At 41.0% G+C, this 19433-nt stretch overlaps 1 protein-coding gene across 1 annotated transcript in view; it reads right to left on the bottom strand.

Annotated features, from left to right (window-relative positions):
• Positions 1 to 19051, bottom strand: part of MTPN (myotrophin) — a 112593-nt gene extending 93542 nt beyond the window's left edge. The window contains exon 1 of the mRNA XM_075158267.1: positions 19016 to 19051. Coding sequence (XP_075014368.1) covers positions 19016 to 19036 — 21 coding nt within the window. The 5' untranslated portion in view covers positions 19037 to 19051. The remainder of the gene's footprint in view (positions 1 to 19015) is intronic.
• Between the last annotated feature and the right edge of the window lie 382 nt (positions 19052 to 19433).

Raw genomic sequence — 19433 nt, 5'->3', positions numbered from 1 at the left:
ATATAAATTATAATGTTTCTCAGCTCAGAAACTTTGGGTCTTTAAGCAAAAGAAAGAAGGCCACTGTGGTACAAAGAAGTTACGTTTTATAGAGGGCTGCCAGGAGATTTCCAGACGTGTTGAAGGGAGGATTGCAGCATGCTTATTTTAAAGCCAACTGCACTGTATCAGAAATCATCTTACTGTATGAATATGGGGAAATGAAAATTGGGTTTAGTCTGCCAGACCAGGATCAGGCAGTGACCTTGTACTTTGTAGACAAAAATATGGCTAGGGAGCCCTTGCTGTAATTAACTTTGCACTCCTGGATTTAGTAGGCTTGGGCTGAAGGAGCTGCATTCTTCAGCCCTCCAGACAAGCAGGTTGATTCCTCCATGCCTGAGATTTTATTTATTTATTTATTTACATTCTTTTTGCTCTCATCACTACTTATTTTTGTACATTTATGTACTTGCATGACTAAATGCTAATAAATTCATTAATGAAGATCCTTGCTGTTTTTAGCACAGGTTCAAGGACAGGTTGCGAAATGTTTACAAGAGTTTAAGAATTACCTACACTTAAAATATTGTACCAGGTGTGTGGCCACACTGGAGATTATACAGAGACAGATGAGACAAAACACACCCATGCTTTCAGAAAGTTTGAGAAACACTATTCTAGCACTTTCCTTCTTTGTTATCTTCTTTCCTTTCATCTCCCAATTTCATTCTGCCTTCTTATCTTCACAGTATTTCTGTTCCCTCCATTAACTCTATTGTTTTCTATCTTCTTTTTATTCCTTTTTTTTTTTCCACTTACGCCTCTCTTTCTTTTATCAGCTCTGGTTTTATAATAGTCACAGTTGATAAATGTCACGTAACCAGTATCTTCACCCTATTCATCTGTGTAACTCTTTTTCAGTAGGAACCATTCTTGGATTACCCAGTTACCATACTTGCTTAGTTATAAAATAATGTACAGGAAAAATTATATGTGATCTTTTCTTTTTTCTCACAGATTTTGGAGTTCAGCTCCAGGTTGTGCAGGGCAGGGTTCACCAGTGGCTGCAAATTCTTCAGTCCCTGTGTCTATAGCCTGCCTCCATCCCACTCTGCTCTCATCTACCTTTGGTGCTACCCTGCCCATCTCTTTCATCTCCTGTTCATGGTTTTCTCCTGCAGTTCATCATCTCCATTACTCATTCTTGCTCTCTTCTCTTCTGCTGCCTTCTACCTCCTGTTTATAATCTCAGTCTCTTCCCAGGTTCTCTGCATCCTTGTCCTGTTCTGCTCTTGCAAGCTTCCTTGCTACTGTCCTGTTTCTCTTGCGCATGACCTGGGCACCACCAAGGGGAGATTTCTGCTCTCCAGTCTGTGTTCATCCCAGCGTAAAGTCACACACAAGACCAGACGGGTACTTCTCCTACACTCAGAAGGGCTGGAGCCTGGTCATAGGGCTCGACTTCTGGTGTCTTTCTGTACTCTTGGCAGAGAAAGAAGGCAAAGTACAGGGAGTGAAGGCAGGACCATAGTTCAAAATTGCCCTGAGTCCTGCAGAGGCTCTGTGAGGCTCTGCCACAGAGTTCCCTTCTCCCTTGTGAAAGAAAAAGAAGATGCTGAAGTCCTGCTCTGTCCCTGCAGACCCAGGTAGGAACATTTCACTGCAGACTCTGAGCTCTTAACAAGTTTTGATTGTATCTGTGCACAGAAAGATTTTTTAAAGCCTCCAACTAAATGTGGGAGAAATTTCCTGGGAGCTGTAAGATGCATATCACTGCCATATGCAGGAGAGAGCAAAGGAAGAAAAAGGGAAGCAGCCCTGCCAAATTTCAAGTTTTCAAAGGACCTCCCTATGAAATGGTTGTTAAGGCATATTTCAAATGGGCAAACCAAGTATATTTTTCCTTCTTGTTCTCTTGAAGTAGCCAGGCTATTTTTTGCACTGTTTTCCAAAAATATTCAAAATATTCACCTTCTCTTCCCGCTTCCCTGGGGTTAGCTGAGACTTAGAAAATGGTCCCCGTGGGGGTGGTGGGATGTCTGGCTACCACTGCACCTCCATAAGCTTTATAGAGTCTGGCTGGTTAACACTGTTCTTCAATGACTGTAGATGAAACCTACATGATTAAAAATACCTTCCTACCTACAATGCCTGAAGGCAATGTAATCAGTTTTGTCCAAAGTGACACCAGGGAATTTCCTAACTGTTCTTCACCCATCAAAAAGACCTCAGGAGTGTCCCATAGTAGGAACACTTAAGATCGCTGTGAAGCAAGATTGTTTGACCCTTAACCAAGAAAGTCTGGAAACTCATCCTACTCTCATCTGAGTGACATTTTTATGTGATTTGATGCATTTCCTCACTGCTGAATGATGAGGTTGTCTTCATGCAACCGTGTTTAGAGTAAAGAGACACTATTCAATTGCACCGAACAGCAAGAATTAAATTTTCACCTCTTTGTACAAAGTACCAGGAAAAGTTTAAATGAACAGCTATCACTCTGGAAGGGGAATAGGGAACAGCTCTCCACTGCTCCCCTTCCCCTGTGCACACACATGATTCCCTCAGAATGATAATTTCTCCACCCACTAGGAGGAGGAGTATTTTCAGTCATGGGGGAATATAGGAAGTTAAATGATCTCAAGGCAGAATACAAGATAAACTGACTTGTAAGTAGCTTCCATCCCAAAACTGACTATGTCCTCACATTTGGAAATGCAGAAGCTTCAGTACTAATCACATTGCTCTGATGCTGCTGGAAGAATATGGAGAAGATTGAGGACAGGAATGATGGTGTCATTTGCACTCACTTTCCTCTCAGGAAAACTGCCTTTGAAAATGGAGATATTAATGCTCATAAAAACATTTGAGAGGCAGCAAACAGGAAAAAAATTGATTTTGGCTCAGTAAGTGTTTGTAGTCCTTGGTTACATCTGTCTGTGTTAGTAAATAAAGTCGTGTAGCTTCATGAGAGCATTTTTGTGATCTGAATTTAACTTTCATCTAAGTGCAGTTATAATCAGTTACGAAAATGTTGGCTACGCAAAAAAAATATCAGCTTTCTACAGAAAATGTGAGGATTGTAGCATCATGGAAAGCCAGTGTTCCAAAGCTATTACAGCAAAATGTTTACAAATGTCTTGGGGGTCATGAGAAATGTGTTAATTAGGTAAATACAAGAGGTTTTGCTTTGATTTTGAAACTTCACTTTTTTATCAAAGTAATTTTTAAAATGCAATTTTGAAATGCTTTCTTCCAGGTATTTAAATATTTCATAAGCATCTATCTGTTTTTTTTAATAGCATTTCTAATTAGCTTTGTCAGAACTGCATTTTGGTAAATATTTAATCAGCTCCTAATAAAATTAATAAGAAATTTTTATTCTCTCCCACTAGGACTACATTAACTTTAAGAAATAATTTAATTATGAGGCATTTTAAGTAAAATGTGAAATAAGTGTAGATTATAGTTATAACTTCATTTGTGCTACAGGCTCAGAGAACATACATCTAGCGTGGAGAACTACGTACAAGCATCTTTGTACTCTCAGCAGAAAGCTAGCTAGGAAAATTGGTTTGGCCTCCGAAATTGTTGTATTTACACTAAAAAGAAAAAAAAAAAAAACACAATCCAAAACTTTTCTGTAAATTTTATGAGCTTTGCCTGATTTCCAGCCATAGGCAATTAAACCTATCCTGATCATTATCAGTATTTCCAGGGCTCAGTTGTATCCCAAAGCTTTTGAAACAAGATACTAGGAGACAGGATCTTGCTCAGAAATGGTTCTCGTCAACTAGACTCCTATCGAGTGATCTATCTCAAGCCCTCAGCTGGTCCCTCCAAAGGTGAGATCCCTCTTGCTCTGTGTCCGTATGGGACAGCAGGTCCCTGAGGCTGGCCCACAGGTACCAGGCACAACTGCATTGCCAGCAGTATGGACAGGGATCAGTGTCACCTCTCATTAGCTTGTTACTCTGCTCATAGGGCTTGTGACTGTACCCTTGAAGCCAGACAACTACACTTTTTGTGTATTTTCCTTCTGCCAAAATGGAAATCAGCACTCTCATTTTGCCCTTTAAAAAAGGGGGGACTATTTACCGAGAAATGAATGAAGACCAGTGCCTGAGTTGGCTACAGAGTTACACTTTAAAAAAGCATAGCTACTTTGCTTAACAGCAGGAGCAACAGGCCTCCATAATCTCTTAGCATTGTCCTCTCTGATCATAGTGGGTTGGTAAACACAGAGAAGGTTTTAAAAAGGGATTACCTTAGGGTGGTGATGGAGACACAAACAAGAGTTTGAAAATTTGCCATTTAGCTGTGGTAGTTACTATAAAGAGACGAAATCTGATCTAGAGAGGGGATGATATTTGCAAAATGTTGGAAAAACAGAAAGTAACATGATCTTGATTTCTTCAATTTTAACAGCATTTTCCTCTTTGTTTGTTTTACACTTCTCATGACTACCAGATCCACTTGGAGCTGAGTCATTTTAATGAGGTTTTGAATGATTGTTTTCTACTGTTCTAGTATCTCCACTCAGGTGACTAAACTAGAGCAGCACATCCTCACAGATGTGAATGGAAGAATTAAAAAAAAAAAGGAGAAGTGGATAAGTAAAGAGAATTGCTGCTATATCACAAACACAAAAAATACGACAGCATTGCTTAATGCCAGGTGTGAAAAAGATCACACACATATTCAAGAGCTAATGAGAAAACTGAATCTTCAGAGGAGCATGGCATAATTCTGCACTGTATTTCTTACCAGGACTGGGTAGGATGAATTGGTTTGTTCAGGGCAAAAACGTGAATGTGGGTGGTAAATGGATGGTTGAGAGCTGTGCTGTTCCCAGCAGTAAGCAGGGAGCGAGGTACGGTGGCTCCTGGCGCGGTTTGTTCAGGCAGCAGCGAGTTACTCCTTTAGCAAAGCAGCTGTGCCTTATTCTACAGCCCATAAGATCTCCTGGCCAGCGGGTTGGTGAAGGCGAAGCTGGCTCTGTGTGTTCCCTGTTCTGTGTTTCTAGGGGAGATATTCTCAGTGGAGCATCTTGTTATATTCTCTAACCAACAGTGTGCATTTGGAGATTATCCACCCTGGAACTGCACAAGGAGAGGACTTGCTAACTCCCTGCACATGCACATCCCCAAGCATATCTACATGAGCCATATAAAACAAGTCACAACGGGGACACAAATGCCTGCTCCTGCTACAGTGGGCAGTATCTCATTCCTCAAAAGAAGGCACCGCCCCTCGCTTTCTATGGTGAGCACCATGCAAAGCCTTTTATGGTAGGGAAAGAAAAATTATCTTCCAACCCATCTTGCAACCAGTTTGTGCCCCATGTCTGAGACTAGACTGACTGTCCTACTCTTAGAAGTAGATACATTTTTATGCATTTTTTAATTATGCAGTCTTCTAAAAAATTTGCCTCCACTCTGATTTTTTGGCCTGTACAGTGAAATGTCTGAAGATCCAGATGTGATATGTTGTGTGGTCATAACAGTATAATAAATAGTTAAATGCCTTTTTAGAAAATGGAAATAATGGTTTGATAGCTCTTTACCATGAAGAGTAATTTTACTTCCAACCAGATGATTCTCTCAATATTATACAAAGCCAGATTTGTCTAATACAAATTAACCATTTAAATGAACTGACCCTTGAGACCTTGTAATTATTTTGAAAACAAAATTTCCATAGAGACTAGGGCTTGTTTTCTAGTTTTGGAGTAAAAATTTTCTGATTCAGTCCCATATAAATAAATCATATATATGTCTGTGTCTGAAAACCAATGCTCAGCGGAAATACCTTTAGAAACGCATGCTGATGACAGTATAAAGAATAGATGAAATGGTTCAGATTCCATTTAAATTGGGGGCTGGAAATATGCTTCTCAATCACAAATACATATGGAGCTGTCTGCCTTGGTGTGCTTTAGATAAATATACTTTGTTTTGATTCAGAACAACAATACCATTTAGTGGGCATTTAGATTTATGATAAAGAAGTATTATAGTGCAGCACATTTATTTTACTCCATGTCTACTTTCTTATTAAGCACTTCTCTACAGCAGTAGAATTAGAATCAAGCCACTGATTTTGTTTTATTTGTTTTGTTTTGTTTGCTGCTTTGTTTGCTCACATGTAGTGTCCAGTAAACAGAGCAAGAGTGAGTAATTGCTGGACTCCCCCATCGAGGGCTGAGACCTACTGCTGTGCACATTTCGCAGTCTGAAACGCTAATCCTCTTGGGCTTTCATGATTCACAGGCAGGAGCTCTGCCACATAAATCCCTCCCCGTGTCCATTCCCCATCAACTGGTAAGAGCTGTGCTCAGCTTTTCATAAAAGGACCTCTATTTTTTGTTAAGTACAGTGCAGAGTAGATTGAAATACAGATGTAAAACACCATCCTTGCAGGCCCTCCGCCTCGGGCGCTTTAGTGGTTAATGCAGAAAGTGCTGTAGTTTGGATTTAACAGCCCTCCAGATAAGTTTACTGACCCCTAAGATAACTGTATTTTCGTCCTTTTGGGAAGAATATTGATTTGGTTGTGTGTAGATTTCTGGTGCCCCTCGTTGGACTTCAGTACAAGATGACTCCCAGGCACTGAGATGCACCTTAGACTCTGACTTTTCCAGGGCAAGGAAGTGAACTTGCCAAGTGTTATCACATTATCTGTGGTACACACTCTGGTGAGAGTCCCACAGGTCCTGCGTTCAACTGCAGAGGGATGTTTTTAAGGAATAAACACTTGCACTCAAAATATAATGTGAAAAATATTGGATGAGGAAATTTGGTAAAATGTAAGTGACAATTATTACATGTGGTCACTACAATCTGCAAAAATATTTGCCTAATACGATACTTCCCTCTATGGAAGACTCTGTTTTAAGTTATCTATAACAAAGTGTTGTTATGCTGCAATAAAGACATCTACAAAGCTTGAAGATGTCCCCTGCTGAGGCTACAAGTTTTCCTTTATTCTTGTTAGAGTATGACAGGTTGGAGCATGGCTGGTCAGCTGCCAGGGGTGGTTTACAGATCAGGTTAAACGTGCCTGTAGTCCCATGGTAGGCTCAGATCCCAGCAGGTTTGCAGAGAAACTCAATCCTTTCTTCTGCTCAGGTAAAAAATATCACTTCTAAGCTGTTTATTTTTCCAGTTTGCAAGCAAACAAAGCTTTCCTAATTTGTATTGCAGCAGGAGGAATCTGCCCTCCGTGTCCTGCTCCAAACTCTTTCTCCCATCACTTTATGGAATGGTTTGCCTTCTTTTCTCACAGATATGTATAACTAAGATGTAAGGCATTGTAAGATTAAATGGCAGTATGTGTATATTTTTATTATTATTTTTATACACACACACATACATAAATAAGTATCAAAACAACAGTAATAATATTACAGTTTTTAGTGCCATAGCAGCCAGATTATAACACTGGCCTCACACCCTTTCTCTCTTTCTAGATATATATATTTCTGTGTATGTATATGTGTACTTACAGTGAGTGATGGTCTGTGCCCTGATGACATAAAGCAGGCAGTGAGGCTGTGGGAGGCATGTGTCAGGAAGAGGATAAACACCCTCATCTCTGCTTTACAGCCTCTGTGACCCCGACTCCAGAAAAGATGCATGTGGGATCTTAAGCCTACCTCAATACATGAAGCCACACAAATATATCCCTAGCTTTTAAGGAACTGTTTAAGCCTCACTGCAAATTTTATTCATGCTTGCTTAGATGATTAAGTGCTTTTGTAAATTGGATCCTAAATCGCTGGCCAAAGCCACCTGTGAATTTGGGTTCAGGCCAGGTACAGGTTAACACCAGGCGTATGCATGTAGCCCTCCAACCACCCTTCCTGTCCATCCTGGTATTTCCCGTGACTTTAAATAGGTGAATGGTCAATAACTGCCCAACGCTTGTTTACTTTGCATGACTGCATCCCTTGATGCGAGTATTGAATTGACATTTTTCACCACAATTGGAGGCTGTCCGCTGAGCCAGTTTATGGATTTTCTTTGATACATTTGTGTTACCGTTTCATTATCAGCTGACAATTAGCACTTTTTTCATGATTAGATAGCAACAATATAGCTAGATGCTATTACCGAATTTCTTCAAGGGTGACAAAAATAATTTGTTAATAGGCTCTTCCTTCATCAGTCGTGTTTCCTCTGGGCTGTTAGGGCCCCGAGGGCACAAGAAGTCTTAATGGCCCTAACGAGCCTCACCTGGGGTCTCTCCCCATACCCTGCTGATGGGCCCAGGGACTCTACGTAAGCTCAGCCCTGGTCCTTCAGCCCCTGCCCAAGCCATGTTGGGGACAGCGCTGGTCTCTAGCTCAGCTATGCTTGTGCCTGGCCATGGACCCTCTCGACCCAAACCCCAACTTGCAAACTGACTTCCTGGCTTGACCTTGGACCTGCCTTATCCCCATGCACTTCCCTGGTGATCTGGGCTCTTGGTTGGATCTGGTGACCACCTGGGTCTGCCCAGAGCACACAGTATTGAAAACTGATGAGCATATGTCACCTGCCACAAGCAAAAATGTGGCTCATTTACCCAGTATGGACAAGATGTGGGGGAAAGAGGGGTCTGGAGGAACAGGACCAGGTGACTAAGCAGAAGAAATCACCAGTGCCAATGCTCCCAGCAGGTCCCCACCTGTTGTGATGCTGGCCGGGAAGATCTGCCTGCTGTCATTCCTGTGGAAATAGGTAATACCAGTTCGTTTCTCACTTTTTATGGCTATTCTGTAGTATCAAGGTGCTAACTTTAGCACAGAAGTGCCTCTACTGGGAACAATTTTTAAGGGTTTTTTTTGACCACTTCAATTTCAAAATTGCCCCTCATCTTCAGATACTCATGAATACAGACACACACTATATTCACTGCAGGGTGGTGCTATACCTTTCATTTTACTCCCCTGTGTTGTTAATAAGGCAAGACATTAATGCTCAGCATTGACTCTTATTAACCTCTAGCTCAGGGCTCACCCTGTGAAGTGCTGAGAGTCCCTGGAGATAGTTGGCATCCCTGGCTGTCAGTGGCTCCAGAGAGAATCAATCACCAGTGATAGCTACTCATACTGCTTGAGGAGTACCAGTCCCTGCTAGGATTAGGCTCCTGGAGAATAACCAGTTCTTCAGCAGATAGAAAGAACAAGGAGGCTATTACAAATGACAGAAAGAACATCTGTAAAATGCATCTGCAAACGTTCTTTGAAAACAAGCTTTTCTAGTTAATGATACATATGCAGTGTTCCAGCTGTATATATCTATTTTTCCCTTGGCTGTTCATGAAGTCTAAAAATAGCAGTTCACTATTCTGCGCTATTTGGGGGAATTAGGCTTATAAATCCTGGACAGATGTACATTATTTTGATAGGTGGAACCTTCAACTGCCAAATAGCTCTATTTTTCCAACTAATTTTATCCTCTATGGATTTTTTTTTAAAAGTTATGAAAGGAAGGTTTCATAGTAGTAACTAAGTCTGAGCTGAGTATAGGCAGACACCAAGCAAGACTACCTATCACCCTACTGTTGTTACAGAGTTTTTTCACTCTCACCTGTGTTATTGCTGCTCTGCCTTCTACAGCTACTCACATAATTAAAGTTCCTCAAGAGATGCATATTAAACCAGGCACATTTAAATTAATAAGCAGATGGAGCTAGTAAGGCTGAATAGTCCCTACATGGATTTAAAAGTTCTTCTTTCTTCAACTTGCGTTGTACAAAGGCTGGAGACAGTGTCTTTTCCCCATTCTGTAGGCAGCACTAGGATCATGCCCTCTGTGGGAGAGTTTAGGCTGGGAAGGTGTTTCACAAAACAAAAGCTCCTAGACTGCTTGTGTACAGAGCTGGGCTCTGCAGACGCCATATAGCTTTCTTAACATTACTTCGTAGCAGCAATGAGTAGAAAGAAGTATCTCCTGCCAGATTTAATATTAGAAATTCTGGAAGTAGTGACTCTGGAAGTAAATTTAGACTAGTTGGTTCAAGCATGACTTTAGTGATTCTCCAAGAGTGCAAAAGAATGAAAAAGATCTTGGTTATTAAAAAAAAAATAAATAATGAAATGCTTCTGCTATCCTAGGAACATACTAAATAGAACTGCAAACAGACATATCCTTTACCTCCGCCAAGTACTTTATGTACTGTATATTCCCCGAGCAATATAATCAGGGTATTAAAATGTTTTGTAAAATAATGTCAACAAGCAATATAGTTTTTAAAGGGTAATACATAGCCCAAGAGGGGGAAGGAAATTGTACTACCTTGTTTTAAAATTAAAGGTGAGCCGATCAACAGATATGAAACCTATCTGTTTGCAGCTTTCATTATATTGTTAGCACTTAACAGAAAGAAACAGGAAGAAAGAGATAAGATAAATGCAGAGTATATTAGCGTTAAGGAAAATGGTGAGTGGCTGGTGGAATGAAATCACCCAGTAGAAAAATATAAAACGTTATTTGATATTCACATGAAAATATGATGCATTTCAAAGCACTGCATAAGATGGACCGTTTGTAAGGAAATCTGAGGTCTCAGGAAATGTTGATTCTTCACTTAAAATCCAATATAGAGAACAAGTGAGTACATGAATTGGAGTACAGTAGAGATGTCAGTCACAGCCCACTGCAGTACGAAATAAAGTTAATGCAAGTTGTTCTGACTTTGGTGGATCCCAGATTTGGTCCTCTGTACTTAATGATGATAAGTCATGTTTTCTTATCACCCATAAAGCAACCTTCTCTGATTTGAGTGATAAAGGAGAGTTTGATTACTTTGTAGAGTCACAGAATCACAGAATGGCTGAGTTTGGAAGGGACCTCCGTAGATCATCTTGTCCAACCTCCCTGCTCAAGCAGGGCCACCTAGAACCAGTTTCCCAGGACCACATCCAGGTGGCTTTTGAATATCTCCAAGGAGATATTTCAAGATATTCCAGTTTGTGCTGTCCTTTTTGGAAACCTTTTGGGGTTTTTCCTTATTGTCCTTGTTTCCTTATATTTATGTAACTTTATACATTTGTGTGTATATAGAAATGTGGCATACACACAAATATATAAGTGTACCTATGTATAAATCAGAGAGCTGCACAGAGGCACCTGGGTGGGTGGAAGGCACTGAGTGGGCTGGGTGCTGCAGGGCTCCCTGAGAGCTAGCTGCTAAGGCTAGCAGATAAGCCACCCCTTTTATATTGGCCCAATATAAAACAAGAAATGAAAAAACCTTACATAACTGCTTTTTTACAGATCATCTCCACATGTCATTTTAAATAAAGTGGTACAATAGGTTTAAGCCAGTTTATAACCCACTGCTGAAGGAGGGTGTTCTCACCTTCTTCCCAGACTGCTCCCACTAATGTGCTGGCCCCTTTCTTGTGTCAGGAGAAACATTCATGCAGCTGCAGTGAGTTTGATCAATAATTAATCCAGCTTAAAAAAACAAACAAACAAACAAACAAAACCCCCAAAAAGCAGTCCCACTCTCTTCATCCCTCCACCCAGGATCAGTTCCCTGAACAATTGCATGAATATTGTACTGGACCAGGTAGCTAGGGAATAAGAAGTATAGCAACAAGAAAGGGTGAGACCACCTTCTTTCTGCGATGGTCTCATTATGATCTGATAATGGAACAAAACATCCATTTCTCAGAAAAATTTATAATTACTAGACCACCTATGTGTATGTAGATGAGCAATTAAAAAACCCACAAAAGATCCTATATCACTATATATAAGTGGTATTTAAGAACTTAACACAGGTAAGTACTAAATTATACATCAAAGCAAATCTTAATGCTTAAGTCTTATTTCCGATATCTGAAAGTTAGAATGTGTAAACACAGTACAGCAATATCCTTTCCTGCCTTCATGATCACAACAAGAAAGACAGCAGTATAGCTTATTCATCAATTCCTATTAACTATATTCTGTCCTATGAACTATATTTTATCTTGTTTGTTATTGCTGATGCTGTGCATAGGTTGAATTCTCAAACTAGAATGGCTGATGTCAGCTTCTGAATTCTTAGTCAAACATGTCTGTGAAGGCTTACATTTAACTACTTAAATATCAGGACAGGAACCTACTATTAAGCACTAACGTTTAGAAATGTTAACCCACCCTAACAAGCTGATGTTTGGACGTGTCTAATAAACAGTGGGCAATATTCACTATTTCCATCAGTTTTGTGGTAGTGTAATTTTCTAGCAATCAAGGCGCTCTTAACAATCCCTCCTTTATTATACTGTGGGTTACAACTGAAGCAGTTAATATGAGTGATACCATAGGATTAATGATAAAAGCAGACTCTAGCAATGTTGTATTTGGCATCATAAGGACAAGCTGTACTCGGACAGAGCTAACCTGTACTGCTGGGAACGCAGTAGCTCCATAGGATGGAGCTGCAACTATTCATAAATCATCTGTCTGGTTTTTTTTTGTCCTTTGGCCTCAGTACCATTGGATGAATACATACCAAATTGGACAAAAGGATAGGATGTGTAGAACAAACAAACAAACCACCTACCCGGAAAAGTTACCACATGCTCAAGCCATCACACTTGGAATTTGGAGGTGAATCAAAACAAATACATAAGAAAAGATTAAACCACAGGACAGACAGAAATAGGGCTTTTTAAAGCCTGTCCAATATTTTAGCATTCAATGAATTGTTTGCTTGAAAACTCTGCCAAAGATATGTGAGCACAGAAGTGACCAGTGTGTTTTTCTTTCAAAAGAAAAAATTTGGTGTCTGATTGTGCAGCTGAAGGGAAGGGAGAAAGAACCCACTTGTGAACTGTTTTACTTGGCATTTTTCAGCTGTTCAGAGATGACAGTATCAAGGAAAACTGAATGCATAAGTACAAAAATGGGGAGGGTGGAGTATAGAAATACCGTAGCCAGTGTTTCACAGAGAGGTAGTGAAAGCATGATACATGGAAAGAGCTATTCCGGCTATGGAGAGAGATGAGCACTCATTAAAGAACTTTGTGTTAACACATGTGAGTACTCCTTGAACACCCCAGTGAAGCTATGGAGTGATTTGCCCACCAGCAAAAGAAGCAGCAGAACTACACTAATATTTAGAAGTTTGGTGGAAGCTGAATGCCTAATTCCCTTTGCCATCAGCGAAGTTTCACCTTTCTTTTGAGGAAAAATGGGAAAGGTGACTCTATGACACAGCTGCTAGCAGAGCTGAGGCAGGTGGCACAGCACTGACAGCGTGGACAGCTTTTAGATGAGCTTTACAGGGTAGATTTCTCAGTCCGGTGAATAAGACATGCAAGCTACGAGCCCAAGAAGTACTACTCTGAAAGAGGCTGTGGACTTTTCTCCAAGTCAGGTAATTGCAGAAGACCTGAAAAAATAAACTATAAATGAGCAGTGCCACGTTCATGAGGTCGTCAGGAACTCCAATAGCTGGAGTGTGGGGAGGGAGAGAGGAAGGGCAGAGAAACTTAAAGACAAGTACAAAGACAAAGCCCCATCCCTGAAAGCAGCTGAGGCAACAAGGAGCGTTTGTAAATAGACACTCCAATAATATAGAAAAGTGGCACAGAGCTGCCAGGGAGCTAGGCATGTGTTCTCCCAGAATGGGGTATAACCTTATCTGAATTACTAAGTTACAGGGGCATAGTCAGAAAAGGGAAAAAAAAAAAAAAAAAAAAAAACCACCACAAAAAAAGAAAAAAAAAGAAAAAAAAGGAAAAAAACAGAAGGAAAAAAAAAAGAAAGAAAAAAAAGACTTTATTAAACTGCCCGCTATGATTTGTAAATGGATAAAGATGACTCTGTCTGCACTGGTAAAAAAGGTACAAGGCCTTGTATGTACTTCCAATAAGAAATGTTATGTGATCCCAGTTGTCCCCCAGGTCAGATCCACCCATCCCTGTCATTTTTGCACCCTGCCTGTTCTTTCAGCATTGCTGGCTTTTTCGTTATGTTGTATTTAGCTCTTTTTCCACCTCCATGTGTTAACTTTTGAACTTATTTTGAATGGCAACTCTTTCTCAGGAGAACAGACTCCTGTTGCCAGTATGTGCTAGATCTGCTCCACACCAGCAGCTTGTTCTTTTTTCCATATAGCCACTCCACATCTTTATTCCTTCAGAGGGCTTGGAGGAAGGTTGTTTGATGGAGCTGGAAAAAGATTGCGTAGTTGCATTTTTCTCTCCGAGCTGTTCCTCCTCTCAAGTTGCTTCTTTTCCACTAGGTGCCACTGAAGGCTAGGGGAGCAAATAAACCTTAAGAAGAGCATCTGCCTTGCTTGAAATCCAGAGCTCCTGGGTTTCCTGGTAACTTGGGAGTGGGGTTTTAAAGTGACCTAAAGCTTGTGGAAGTTGGATCCCTAATTATAGCCTGAACTTGAAGGTTGAAGGTTGTACCTTTCTGTACTAATGCCCGGAAGATGTAGTCTTTGGAAGCACATAATAAATGCATCAAAAGCCCATATGGGAATTTGGCAATGGCATCACTGTGGTCATCCCTTTGTACGATTGTGGGGACTGCTGCTCAGGCCCTGACCAGCTGGGCAAGGCTCACAGTTGCCTGGAGATGACTTACAGTAGCTTAGGGTCAGCTTAGGAGCACTAGAAGGGATAAAGCTGCTTCTGCCTCCTCCTTATCCTGATCCAGCACTGGCTATAAGAGCCGTGCCTGGGACATTTTAAGCTATCTGCAGTTGTCTTGCACTGTCAAATTCCCTCACTCCTTTTAAAGAAAATTCTACTACATTCAGAGTTCTCAAAAGCAAGCTTTATTCCAATCTGAAGTCATGCAGTAGAAGGGATATAGGTATGTAAAACCAGTATATAATCTAAAGTTTGTTGTAATATAATTATTAAGAAATTCCTTCCAAAAAGAAGACCACTTTGCTTGTAAATGTGAGAAGAGTAAAAGAAGTTACCTATATTTTCTCACTTGCCCAGTTTATGCTATGTGTGGTGCTCTGTGGGTCAGTAGATGCACTCACTAGGTAACAGGCAGAATGAGCCAAAGAAATAACAGAGTTTAGCAGCATCATTCCCCACCTTCGCATCATCCACTAGTTATGAAGGGACCAGCCAAGCCCAATCACCTGTTTCAAATCCTCTTTGGAAGTGGAGTCTGGGTACGGAGGTATTCATAACGATTTGTCCGAAGTGGCTCTGTCCACTCTGCTTGAGATCAAACTGCCTTAGGAAAGCCTGGCAATGGAAGTATAATTACTCTTCTGCAAATTTAAGGTCTCTTGTGTGTGTTTGACTTCAGTAGATGTGTTATTGCCCTGTAAGGAGTGATCATGCAACGTTCATGGAGGTGATGCTGCAAATGCAACTCCACTTTCAATTCCAAAATTTTAAGGAAAGGTTAAAAGGGGGAAGAAAGCCACGCAGTCCCAGGATGTTTCAGTGGATATAATGCTGGAGAAGGGATTATGGCACTCGGTTTCCATTCTTGCCCTGTTGAATTACCTTTGACAAATCACTATGCCTTTCTGTTCCTCAGATTCTCTCTGTATGATGTAATGCTGATAATTTTTTTTTCTACCTTTGCTCAGTGTTTTATGATACACAGGTGAAATGTGCTCTCTGACAACTATGACATTCAATGTTGTCACAGTCATGCTAATCTAAGGAGAAAGTCTAAGATTTGCTTAAGAGTTTGTGTATCTAAGAACTTGCTCTTTTTATCCAGCTACTGGCCTGGTTAAAAAAAAAAAAAAGAATCCCACAGCTACCAGAAAATGTTGCCTTTCTCGTGATAATTAAAAAAAAAAAAAAAAAAGTGCAACACTTTCAATGCTAGAATTGTTTGTATATTCACCTTGCAGCACCACAAATTATTTTGCCTTTCCTCTCACCAGATTCCGCAGTAGTCCCCATGCATGGACTGTTCCTTACAGCTGCCTCCATTTCCCCATGTGCCTTAACATATTAACTTTATTCCCAGTGAACTTAATATGTTCACTGAAGAGTGCCAAGTGCTATATCCTACCAGCTTGCTGAATACCATCTCTGTTGACAGGTGGGTTCTCAGTGGTGTAAGAATTACAGTGGGACAAACAGGAACCAAAGTTTCTCAGATATGGTACCTCAGCTCTCTGCATACATGTAGCAGCATTTCCTACACGCTTTTTTAATGTGCTGTTATTTCATATTCAAAGTTGGAAAAATCAGCACAAGACGCAGCGATGGACTGTATCATTTGCAATAGAGCTGTGTTTGGATGAAACAAGGATGTATAGATTTATTTTGTCTGACACCATACCCAACAGCTTGCCCTGACAGTCTCTGTGAGCTGTCAGCTCTTCTCATCCATCAACCTAAACAGCATTCTGCTCCAGCAGTGTTATTATCTGTCTTACCTTCCTTTCTATTGCACCTGGCAGAGAAATGATGCTTTTTGATGGATTTTCACTTAGGTCTATTGTTTTTCTTCTCCTCCCTTTTAAATAAATATCCTGTGGAGTGCAAACTTGAAAGGATTTCAGAGCAAATTTTACTGGCAGGGATAAACAGAATTCTTCAACACTTATTCTCTTCAAACATTACTAGTTTTGTGCTTTGTATCAGTGTCTCTGTGTTGATGCAGTTTATCTGTGAAAAGTATACAGTGTGGAACAAATTCAGAGTTTCTTGGTTGGTCCATATTGAGCTTTATTGCAGACAGTATCCTGCTGGAGTTAAAAGGAGCTGTGCAGAGCTATGTTCAGATACTCCGTAGAGCCATAGAGAGCTCATTTGACTTGCAATAGGGGAGAGGAAAAGTCCTCAACTATGTTGTTAGTACCAAAACGGACTTGCTTTCTACTCTGGTAGCAGTGGGATCCTTTTCCTGTGTCTGTCCTCTAAACAGGACAGTGAGACCAGAGCAGTGGTCCCTGAATGTAGGGTAAGAGACTTTCCATGCATGGGAACTGAAGATAACAAACTTAGGCTCCTTTCAAACACCTCCTTGTAAGCAGGGAAGAGGCAGCGTGCTGAGGCTGGGCTACTGAGAGGCACACGTCAACAGAGCTGGTGTTGTGGAGAATTTACACAGTTCTGGAAGTCTGTGAGCGACTGCCCTGTCACAGACATGATCCACAGAGGGTCTGTGCTGGGCACTGCAGGGAGGACTGTAAGTGCCTGTTGCTCAGCACACTGACATCTTTGTGCTGTGTTTGTTCTAATCCTACCTCAGGACTCACAGCCCTAACAGGCAAATCCATAGACCTTGGGTACTATGGCTCCTTGACAGGGCAGGGAATGGCTACGTGCCCATGCTGCAGCCGAAGACAGTCTCTCATCGTAAGTCCCTCTTACCCATTGTTGGCTGGGTTTGGTATCAGGACCCAAAGCGGCTTTTACTTTCTGTGGGATAGGTTGTAAGAAGTAAGATTCCCCCCAGAATCTCTATTTTTTTAACTTCAGCTTCCCCCTTTGCAAGAAAGCAGTGGGTATCATTTGTTTTCTCTATAAACACAAGCTGGAGCACATCTACTGTAGCTGAGGTTTCTGGGGGTTTCTGGATCAGTTTTTTCCCCTTTCATTGATGTCCAAACAGACTGCAAGGACAGAGCCAGGATGCAGTGATAGCTTCAGTATTTTGTAAGGCCACTTGACACCGCTTGCGCTGTTGCTTCCAGAAGGCTACAAAGGTCTCCCTGCAGCAATCCAGTGACTTCCAAGAAGAAAGTGGAAATAGGCTCTTTTATCTATTCAGGTCACTAGGAGCTACCACACATCCCTTTAATGTTTAATCAATGATCTCTATCGCTTTGTGATATATAAAGCAAAAAGGAAATATTGGAATTGATTGGGTGAAGCATTCAGTTGAAACTGAAAGCTGCTTACTGAGGAGACTTGCCAAGTAATAAAGCTGATTTTCAGAAGACCAAACATACAGTCTTTTTTTGCTGGTAATTTCAAATTAATGTTTTTATCAGTATTTACAATTTCTAATCTTATGGGTGTGTGAGAAGATGGCTAGCATAAATACATGCAGAGATAAGATTAAATATTGATTGCTGACATGACGATGGAAGTTGCCTAAACCAGGTTCTCTGTAGATCGCTGCTGATTACTTACTGGTCCTCCTTAAATTCCCGACAAAACTTGCTATAATAAGAGCACAAGCTACTAGTGGATGAGTTGCATCTTCATACGTACAAGGATCAGAGTCTTGATGTCTGTATAAGGAATCGGGAGAGGAAAAGTCTCTTTTACTCCCTTTATGTGAGCTTCACCCTGATCAGGCAACGCGGCAACTTCATTTTTCTCGCAAAGCATCAGCACTCTTCATCACCACCCCTATGAAAGCTGCATCTTGGAAGCAGCCAAAGCAGCTGACTCAGTACCTGAATGAATGAAAGCAGCACCGGGCTATAGGCATGTGTGCCTCATCATGTTCAGAGCTTGTGGGAAGCCAGAAACTGAATTATGACGTACAGATTTTCTTGGAGTCCTCCATCTGATATCAGGCAGCACAGTCATGTTCTATTTATTACTCAAAGCCTGTGGCAATTTCACATTCAGACCCTAAAGTGATGTGCTGGTTTTGGCTGGGATAGAGTTAATTTTCTTTGTAGTAGCTAGTATGGGGCTATGTTTTGGATTTGTGCTGGAAACAGTGCTGATAACTCAGGGATGTTTTAGTTACTGCTGAGCAGGGCTTACACAGAGCCAAGGCCTTTTCTGCTCCTCACCCCACCCCACCAGTGAGTGGGCTGGGGGTGTACAAGGAGTTGGGAGGGGACCCAGCTGGGACAGCTGACCCCAGCTGACCAAAGGGATATTCCATACCATATGACGTCATGCTCAGCATATAAAGCTAGGGGGAAAAGAAGGAAGGGGGGGATGTTAGGAGTGATGGCATTTATCTTTCCAAGTAACCATTACGCATGATGGAGCCCTGCTTTCCTGGAGATGGCTGAACACCTGCCTGCCGATGGGAAGTAGTGAATGAATTCCTTGTTTTGCTTTGCTTGCGTGCGCGGCTTTTGCTTTACCTATTAAACTGTCTTTATCTCAACCCACAAGTTTTCTCACTTTTACCCTTCCGATTCTCTCCCCCATCCCACCGGGGGGGAGTGAGTGAGCGGCTGTGTGGTGCTTAGTTGCCAGCTGGGGTTAAACCACGACAAGTGGTAGTTTTAGGACCTGCTTTTTTTTTTTATTCCAGGTGGAAAGTTAATAGAATCTGGAGAAATGGATCAACGGGGACATGCAAGCAAAAGAGTTAATAACATTAATCAGAAAGACAACAAACTCAATAATAATTCCTGCAAAAAACTATTCTTAAATCCCAGCAGCTAATTGTATGTTGTTAGCATAAACTGCTTGCCAACTTCTAGTTATGACTAATTCTGAGAGGCTCATCTTTATCGCAACTGTGTTTAAATGAATTTTTTTTTTAATAGTTTAAACGCTGCAGTTAAAGAATCTTAATTTCAACCAAAAGTATTTTAACCTA

This window comes from Calonectris borealis, chromosome 1, assembly GCF_964195595.1.
Source record: "Calonectris borealis chromosome 1, bCalBor7.hap1.2, whole genome shotgun sequence".
Taxonomy (NCBI): domain Eukaryota; kingdom Metazoa; phylum Chordata; class Aves; order Procellariiformes; family Procellariidae; genus Calonectris; species Calonectris borealis.
This window is presented reverse-complemented; position numbering and strand designations above follow the sequence as displayed.